The sequence below is a fragment of the Pavona decussata genome, unplaced genomic scaffold, assembly GCF_977016875.1.
Source record: "Pavona decussata unplaced genomic scaffold, jaPavDecu1.1 SCAFFOLD_45, whole genome shotgun sequence".
NCBI classification, from domain to species: domain Eukaryota; kingdom Metazoa; phylum Cnidaria; class Anthozoa; order Scleractinia; family Agariciidae; genus Pavona; species Pavona decussata.
Genome location: NW_028145467.1, coordinates 1 through 10,000, shown reverse-complemented (window position 1 = coordinate 10,000; position 10,000 = coordinate 1). Strand labels below are relative to the sequence as shown.

At 40.9% G+C, this 10,000-nt stretch overlaps 1 protein-coding gene across 1 annotated transcript; it reads right to left on the bottom strand.

The window, feature by feature from the left end:
* Positions 1-7,986: 7,986 nt before the first annotated feature.
* LOC146482479 (uncharacterized) lies at positions 7,987-9,433 on the bottom strand. The gene has a single exon (XM_085106882.1). It carries the CDS (start codon positions 9,388-9,390, stop codon positions 8,293-8,295), a length of 1,098 nt encoding a protein of 365 aa, XP_084963008.1. The 5' UTR covers positions 9,391-9,433; the 3' UTR covers positions 7,987-8,292.
* Positions 9,434-10,000: the final 567 nt, after the last annotated feature.

Sequence of the window (10,000 nt, the reverse complement as noted above, 5' to 3'; positions counted from 1 at the left end):
TGAACAGTCCCCCGAACCCAAGGTCACCCAAGCAACCTCTGAGCCAGTAACAGACCAGGTGTGTGATACTTCTAATATTCCTGTCTGCACTAGACCTATTACTTTCCGCAATAAAACAGTCACAGTCTGCAAATACCACCGCAGACATGTCGAGTCTTCCGACTGCGAATACTCCTGTCGTGACTAATTTCAAGGATACCTCAGACTAGATATTCCCTCAACACTCTCGCCCAACTCTAAGCGAAGAAACCTTAAACGTCCAAGAGAGTACTCCAACTGAAGTGAAGACAGAGCGGAATAACAGTTCCACAGATCAGCTGACAGCCATCACAACACCGAGCACTCCGAAGAAAGTACCGCCACATTTGCCGTATCCAGGTGCAAATCTTGATTCCAGTGACCTGTCTACTATCGCCGTAATTGCAGGGCAAAACGTTCAATTAATCGTGGACACCGGCGCCTGTTTATCAGTCATAGACGAACAGTTTCTCAAAAAGATTTACAGACAGTCGTTTCCTAAGATGACCGATGACTATCTACCGTCTATCCTGACAGTAAACCGAGAGCGTGTCCCAGTACTAGGGAAGATTACCATTCCTATCGAGCTTAATGGTAGTGACTATCTCTGTGATTTTCATGTCATGCAGCATCTTGCATATGATGCTATCCTTGGCAGAGACTTCTTGCAACAGAACCAAGCCTTAATCGACCTATCCAACAATAAGATTAGTTTTCAACGTTCCGCAGATGTTAGCAAGCACAGCAAGAAACACAGATTTCTGTCCACCTCACCTGTCTTGGGAACTCTCCCTGCCCAACCGATGTTGGGAAAAACAATTGCAAAGACTTCCATGGAAGCTGATTCGGTGTTTTACCCCAACCTTTGCTGTCACAAAGGGGCCCACGGAAACAAGAGAGTCTCTTATCGGTCCCTCTTGGTATTGTTTTGTCTCATTGTTACCCTACTCACAATACACACCTGCCTGAAAGTAACAACCCCACCGCCAAGACAACATCACCGCATGGTGTTTTCCAAGGCGAGAAAACTGACAGAAGTAACGCAGGTTTGTCAATGATCACAATGAGCCGAATTAATCATAAGAAACCTTATAAAGTTCGACGGGTTCAACACGAATCCAAGATGTCCAGAGCATCGTTTGTGACCACAAGAAACGGCGTGGAAATGCTCAAAGTGTCCGAATATGCATTACCGGACAGCGTTGGAATATCAGAAGAGAGTATTACCCAAGGAAATCAGATCCAAGCGAGCCCGTTACCCATTGTGATGAACTTTAAAGCCATAGAACACTGATTACGGTTGAAGTGAGGGATAAATTTAAGTGCCCGTTTTAGTAATTTAGTATCCTCGTATATTTAGCAGAAAATGGGAATTGATATAAGAGTTCTATGCCACGGTCAGCCAAATGACAATTTTCAGTTTTCAGGTTCCTATGAGAATTCAAAACAATCATAACTTATTAACAAAGTGACCTTCCACTCCAAGCTTGGTGTCCTTCTTTAGTACAACAAAGCAAAACACAAAAAGTAAAAGACTTAAAGAAAAAGTAGAAAACACACCACTTACTTAAGGACCATGAAGAAGCCACTTAAAAGTGAAACATCAGTAACTAACATATAAGCCTTGATTTATTTATTTTTGTTCGCCGCGGACGACTCAAATTTGACGTCAGAGCAGTGTAAGGAAAGCTTAGCACTGATAACAAGTTTCTAGTGTTTTGTGTGATTGAGGAGGTTAAAGTGGTAAATTAGGTTCAAGAATTTCTGTTGTTGGTATCAAGCTTTGCATAAGGATTTAGCTTTTTATTGTTACTTAGCGTAGCATTTAGTTTTAAGGGAATACGCCGCTTCACTATGTCTACATTCAGCTGCAGTCACCCGTAAAGGGAACTTGTCAATTAATTGCTTTGTTTTCATGCTTTGCGCTATTTGCTAAAAATAATCCTATAAAAGCCAACCGATTACTTGTTGTCGTCGCACAACGAACTATTTTAAGCGCTTTCCGGAACATTGAGTTACTGCACCAATATTCCTTGTGATCGTTTCTAAAAATACTATTTCGCCAAATAATAGTTTTCTTTAAAACTGAGCGGTGTCTATTCAATTTGACACTTTTTCGCGTTATTTTTAGGCGAACCTTCGCACATCAATAGCTGTTAATTTGCTCAGTTTTCGGCGTTGCTCTCTTTACCGCAAAAGCGAGATCCAGATTAAAGTATAAATGGTTTTGCTGATTAATAGAATTCCAAATATGCAGTTTTTGTTAAAGGTGGTAAACTCTGTAATTAAACAGCGATGGTAGGTGCTTCAACAGCCGCTCGCTGACCTTGCAATTCTATTCATACTTCGCTAGTACGTGCTCCAAGAGCTTTTCCTGACTCTGCTGCCCTTGTAATTTATTGTTCTAAGGAATTTTCAATTTAGGTTACTTTTAAAAATAGCCTTAGCAACAATAGCTTTCAGAGTTAAAAATATATTTTGTGGTTTACTTTCACTAAGATCAAACAAGTTGTGTATGCACTTCTTTGTATTTCTTTTTGTTGAATAGCTGTTCGAATCGTATATGACGTAGTCAGTTTGTACTGTTTTTCGATTACATCCATAATTACATCTGCGATTACATCTGCAACAACCTGTCATTCCATGTACGAGTGCTAGTAATAAATGCTGTTGGACCCAAGTCAAGTTTCTCTCATCGCTGCGTACCAGTTCTTGGTTTGATCCCGTACCTTAAGAGAGTGACGGCTCTTGTTGCCCATTTGAGTCTAATTTTCCCCGTTGTCAGTTATTTCCAAACGCCAGAGAACCCTAAAGTCCATAGTTATCCAGAAGTGGAAAAACCTTCCGTCACATATTCACATCGGGGCTGCTAATGGCAACAGCTGAAAGCGATAAACTTTCTACCGACATAATTTTACTTCAGATGGTTGTGGTTATAAGTTTAGGCTAATTAAACAACTATCATGGCAAGACAAATTAAACAAAATAAGGAAGAAGACATAAAAGGTGCCGTTTCGTTTGACATTTTGTGTTGTAAGAAAACAATGGATTTTGAATTCAAGCACGGTGAATGTCCCGAATCACGCAAACTGTACTAAAGAAGCACTAAGTTTCACGTCTTTAAGACGAGTTTTCTGTTTAAGACAGTTTTATATATTCTCTAAATATGAAATCGCCATGCTAATTACAATGCTAAAAAGTGTTTTCCGTGAATGCCGTCTCATTTTTTCCTGTAGTGTTTGTTTAAAAGTTTTTTGAAATTCCTCAGATTTTGCTTGCCTTAAGTTTTGAGGAAGACTATTCCGTAGGACAGCACCACTGTAGTTAAAACTATTTCGAAGGTAGTTTGTGCGTGGGAGTGGAATGGCTAGTTTATTTTCAGAATCTCGGAAAGTATAAGGAGTAGTCAAGGATCGACTTGTAAATTTGGACCCTAGGTTTTCTGGGGCAAGGTTATTAAGAGACTTAAAAACCATTATGGCTTATTGTATGTCACGCTGAGCGCTGAGATTTTCCGAGTTTAATCTTTCAAACAGTCGAGAAGCATCAGTGTCATAATTTGAGAAAGTTAGAGCCCGTGGTGCACGATTTTGGAGCTTTTAAAGTTTGTCAGTTAATTGTATTCCACAGTTTCCCCAGACCACGCTGCAATAATCAAAATGAGGTTGAATTAGAGCCTTGTAAATGAGATGCAACGTTAATAAAGGAAATTGGTGAGACAAATTGTCTAACCCGTTTGACTGCTGCAATGCCAGAAGCAATCTTTTTAGCCAGCTTGATCAAATTCAGTCCGTGGTTCGCATAAACAGACAGTAGTGAGTCAGTTGACAATTATAACTTCGTGAGCTTTTGGTTAAAGCGACCGACAATTTTCAAACAATTAACTGAAAGTCTTCATTAAAATGACTAACGTAAACAAGCAGCTGTACCTTACTAAAACGACTGTTTAACAGTTTCCGCTCGCTTAACGTTATCGTCAGTTTCTTCTCTCCTTCGACGAAGCTCTAGCCATCGCAAACCTTTTTTTCGCCATATTGGTAAGCAGTGTAGAGGAAACGCAAGAGGAATAAGAGGATTTAGTGAGGTAAACAGCTTTGCAATTTTTGTCTTTTTGGAAACTTCTAGCAGGGCTTTGCACTAACTTCAACTGGCTGATGAAGGGTTTGGTATCCGTTGAGCTAGCTTTTCGTTTTATCTTTTACACTGTTACATTCTTCTTGCTTCAGTTTACGGTTGTAATGTGCTTAGCAAGTGGATGAATATTTGCTTGTGGTGAAAGTGATTATTTTTAAAATATCTTGGGCAGTTATGGCATGTATTTATTGCGGTTTCTAATAGCACCAAATTCAGTGCTCTTTTTTCTCTTGCCTCGGTCATTCAAAATAGAATTCGCGTGCCGGTGTGGCAACGGTGCACCATGTCAGACGTTTAAAGCATGAACTCCCACGACATGCTTATATGTTTATATAAAGTGGAACGCTCCTCGACAACTATTGATCTTTTTATCAAATTTTTTCGTTTTGAGGCAAAAGTTTGCTTAAATTTCAGTAACGAATACGCTTTGGTTTGCTCCCCAGAATCATGCCGGAAAACTCATTTCCGAGGACTCAAATTTGAAATAATTTACATATTGAACCAGGGCTGAAAACCTTTCTCTTATTAATTGTTTGTTGTGGAAAATGTTTCCTCGAGCGACATCTTTCCTTATCTCCTCGCACATTGCACCAAAGCTGCAAGCCTTTCTCTTGTAAATACTGTTTTAATTTGGCGTATGAATTAGCTTCAAATAAACGCCTGTCTTACAATTCCAATACTTAAGAAATCGTAAAATGCTTCTTTTCCATAGCTGAATATATTTCTTCTTTTGACGTGAATTGGTTTCAACAGCTCTTTTCCAGGACAAAGTTTTGTCCCTTTTCTCCAACATAAGAGTTGGGTCTAATGCATCTTTCAACAAAAACGATTTTTCAGATTTGTTCTTTCACTGCCTTGTAATGCTTCTTGGCGCATTCGGAGGAGAGCAGTTGTTCAAATGGAACCTGAAGGCGTCCTTATCTGTGGCAATTTATTTTGTAAACACGGAATTTCTAAAAGGTTGTGAATTTCCCTTGAAAGCAAATGTTGCACTAGATTGAACAGACATTTTGCTTTGTTGGAAAGAAATCGATAACCGTAAAGATTTGTCGACTGTCCCTGGTGACCGGCCTCGCAGTTCATGGCTGGCGATCAATCATGAAAACAATGGCGGTGTTGAAAAACAGACAACGCCACAGAAACGGTTTTTTAAATGGAACAAACTTTTTTCTAGAGTATTTAAACAGAATCTTTTTAGGTGTCCCCCCGGCTATTTATTTTTTTTGTTTTGTTTTGTTTTTGCCGTGTGACGTTCGTGGTAGAGCAGACTTGAAAGAGGTTTTCATAATTTTGTTTTTAATGCCAGTCGCTAACAGCCGGCAGAATTCATAGCGTCACTTGATTTGCGTCGTACAAGATGACAGCTTAATAACAAGTGTAGAAATAAAATTTGAATAGTGCAAGAAAGCGGAGGCCTTTTCCATACAAAGCCCCATGATATAAAGAAAGAAAGGAAAGGAATAACCTCTTTTAAAATTGTGATTAAAACGCTTATTATTACTCGGGCACGAGTTAAGGTTTCGGTAGCATTATCAAATTCTTTTTTGTTCTTGGGGTCGCGATGGGCCGAGAGATAAGACTTCGGGCCACGAGTTATTGTTTTCGGTCTCGTTTTTTGTACTCAAGTGGCACGAGTAAAGTTTTGGTGGCGTTATCAAATTCTTCGCGTTCTTTGTACTCGGGTCGTGAGGCGCCGAGTTAAGTAATCGGGGAAGGGGAGGGGAGGGTCCCGAACTCCCTCATTTTTTTCGCTTCCTAAGCTCCCCCTCCCTTTCCCCGATGTATTCTGCGAGTCACTATTCTTTCGAATCAAAACATTTGGCGTCGGTTGCGAAGCGTTCGTGAACGTTTCCCTTAGGGCAGAGAGGGTTCTGGAGTCGTTAGAACAAAAAGGTGAAGGCAATGATAGCATGTCGAGTGGCGAAGAAAGCTAAAACGCAAGGATTAAAGCCCATGGATGTAGCATAAGAGAAGAGGAGGTAGCTTGAACATGGTGCATTCCGTTTCGTCTGATTAGCGAGGGTGACAGTTGTGCAAGGAATCATGAACCTTTGGAAGGTTTGTCGCACGAGCAGCACGCGCATGAATTTAACTCTGCATGATGTAGATGGTGGGTATCGAAAACGCCAATGCAAAATCGAAACAGAAAAGTGTAGTGACGTTTTGCAGCTTCCTTCGGGACCCTCGCTAGACGCTGCAGAATGCTCAGAAAATTCAAAGAATTCCAAAGATTCGAATGCAGACCTCACCGCAAGCAACGCGAATGTTTTATAGAAGAAGAATGGTCATGTCGAATCGAACGATCGATCGCAAGTGCATGCTGAGGAAGAGGGGAAAAGGGAGACAGTATTTGACTAGCTTTGATTTGGGTGACTACAATAAGACTTAATTTTCCAATTTGATTTTATAGAGATGTAATCGGTGACGCGATCGCTATCGTGTCACACCCAGTCCTGCGATGACAATTCTCGTGTTTGATTCCTCCGCCGGAAAAATCCTGACCCTTCATGGGCTATCGCCCGGAGCATTTTTATTACGAAACGCGAAACAAGGCACGTGCAGAAAAATTGGCGGGCCAAGGAATACATCACGCACGACAAATCATGCGAACGTACTTGCAATTTTGTCATCAGTTTTTGAATTTGTTCAAGAAGGAAACCGTTTTGTCATTTTGTCAACAAACTTCTTTTAAAATTTGTACCCTAGCCTGCTCACAGAGCTTTGTTTGGCTAAATCATGTTTCATATCGTTGATACATCTGAGTAAAGGAATTTGAGCTTACATGGATAAGTTGATATTAGGGTGTTTATGTCAGTGACTGTGTATACTAAATAGGAGAATTAGAAATTGTCAATTGTACAGAAATTTTTATCCATCGTCGGGAAGAACCACCCAATAAACAAGATCTTCAACAGACAGACACTAAAACTCAGCTACTCATGCATGCCAAACATGAAAACCATCATCGCATCACATAAAAAAACAGATACTCTCAAATGAAGCGACAACCCCAAACCAAAATCATGACCCGAGCTGCAACTGCAGGAAGAAAGCAGAATGCCCACTTGATGGTAAATGCCTCCGAGCGGACACAAACAAAACATTTCTAATTAACTTGAAAGTACTCAAAAAGTTTAAACCCGATAATAACATTCAGTACAAGAAGTGTAACCTATGTCTTCACGAAAAGTTTATTTCCGTAGAAAAGATCTTAGTAGCCTGAACAAACGCAATGAATTACCAAGTCCAAACCTCCACAGAAATAGATATGTACTCAAAACCTCTCAAAAAACGTGAAATAACCGTTTGTATCATGGCACGTGAATTGTATCACGCCACGACCAGTTCGAATGAGTTCATAAATCCATGCCCTCATATAAATAGATACGTACCAAGAACCTCTTGTATAACGTAACGTAACCGTTTGTATCATGGCACGTGAACTCTCTCACGGCACGTGGAATTGTATTTTATCGCCTAGCAGCTGCTTGCTTTAAATCACCAGTTTTTTATTACTTTATATACTTTACGGTCATTCGTTGAAGTTGCGTGATAAATGTGGTCAGCTCCTGACCATATACGAAACAGAGCTGTAGCAATAAAACGATGAATCACTTCTGGAGCCTGAACAATTTTTTTCCTGGGTGTATATCTCCGTCTATTTCTATAGATTTTGGGGAGTCAGCGATGCTGGAAGTTATCACTGCTAAAAGATCGTAGGCTTACGCACCACGCAGTCAAATATGGCCCGAGTATAAGCTGAAAACAGCTTCTTCTTCTTCTTCTTCTTCTTCTTCTTCTTCTTCTTCTTCTTCTTCTTCTTATTATTATTAAGTACGTAAATTATGATCATCCGGGTGAGTGTAGTCCTGAGAAGGACTGTTTGTGGTGACTTTGACTGACGTTTCGACAACCTGAGCGGAAGTCATCTTCAGAGTCAAGTGAATTGTGGAACGTCGGTAGGTGGTATATATACGTCTCTGGTTGTTAACCTGATTGGTCAACGAAGTCCAGATGTTATTGGTCGTTTGTCAGTAAGCCGTGATGTTATTGGCTGTGAAGACTGTAAAAAGTGATTGGTGCGTTTCGATCCGTCTTTTGTTAGTCAAAAAGTCCGTGGGTCTATTGTTAGTAAAATGTCTATTGTTTGTTTGTTTCGTTGTTATTGTCAATAAGTCGTTTGTATGGTGCAGGTAGTTGTAGGCAACGGTTGAGTGGCGTGTGTTCTAAGTTAGTAAACCAGCTTTCCAGAGTGAGTCGTTGATAGTAATTTGTACAGTACGTAATGCACTTGGCAGAGTCCCAGTCGATTCTGTGGTTCGTTTGTAAATGGTGCTCAGCAATGTGATTGTTGATATCACCATTTCTAGTTGCTCGTTTGTGTTCAGTCAGTCGTACGTTTAAATTTCTGCCGGTCTCACCAATATAAGTGGCCTGGCAGTCGCAGCATTTGATCTTGTAAACTGCTCCCTGTCTGCGGTTAGGTTCGTCTTTGTCCTTAACTTTCGTCAGTAGTTGTCGTAAAGTGGTTATTGGTTTGTGAGCTACACGGATATTGTAAGGTTGTAGAATCCGTGCGATAGTCTCAGAAGTGCCCCTTACGTAAGGTATAGTTACAGTAGTTACGGGAGTCGCGTCGTTGTTTGTGACGTTAGGTTCAGTGTTCTTGTAAGTGTTACGTCTAACAAAGTCCTTGTTGTAGTTGTTCTTGTTGAAAACGTTGTCTAAGTAGTTGTTCTCGTCTGCGAGTCTGTCAGGTGAGTCACAAACCAGTTGTGCTCGCCTTGTTAAGGTCTGTATAGTCGTTGCTTTGTGAGAAGTAGGGTTGTAGGATGACTGGTCCAGTAGTCTGTCAGTATGTGTTGGTTTCCTATAAACCGTAGTACTTAGTTTGTTGTCGTTGTTGTTACGGGTAACTAAGCAGTCTAGAAAAGGTATTTTACCATTTTCTTCGATCTCCTTAGTAAATTGTATGTCAGCGTTCTGTCTGTTAAGGTGTTCGTGAAAATCGTCAATTTCGTCTTTGTGTACTGCTGTAAAGGTGTCGTCTACGTACCGTAACCAGAGCGGTAGTGTCCGTTGGTAGGTTGCTAGGGCTTGTTCCTCGATGTTCTGCATGACAATTTCTGCTACAACAACAGAAACTGGTGAGCCCATAGCTGTTCCGTGTAACTGTTTGTAGTGCTTTCCGTTGTACTGGAAGTACGTGGACGTTAAGCAGAGGTTCAGTAAGTCCATTAAGTCATCTGTGGGCACTGGCAGTTTTGTCGTGGAGTTCTCGATGGCGGTAGCAATACAGTCTAGAGCCAGTTGAAGTGGAATACTGGTGAACAGTGATTTCACATCAAAAGACACAAGTTTGTGGTCGTCAGGTATTTGTACCGTCTTGATGGCGTCAACAAAGGTCTCGGTGGACTGCAGTTTGTGTCGGGATTCGTTTGTCAACGGTTTCAGTATAGTAGTCAAGTATTTGGATAGTTCGTAAGTCGGGGACCCACAGAACGAGACTATGGGTCGCATAGGTATGTTAGGTTTGTGTAGTTTCGGTAGTCCGTAGAGTTTAGGTGGTTGCGGTACGCGGCACCTCAGTCTGTTGTAACGTTGTATGTCAATAACGTCAGTTTTCTTAAGGTCAAGTAGTTTACTGTTGAGTTTACGTTGAAGTGATGGCGTTGGGTCTCGTTTCAGTTCTTCGTATGTCTGTTTGTCGTTAACTAGAGTGTCCATTTTGTCGTAGTAGTCTGTCTTGTCCATAACAACAGTCACTCTGTTGTTGTAGCAGAAATTGTCATGCAGAACATCGAGGAACAAGCCCTAGCAACCTACCAACGGACACTACCGCTCTGGT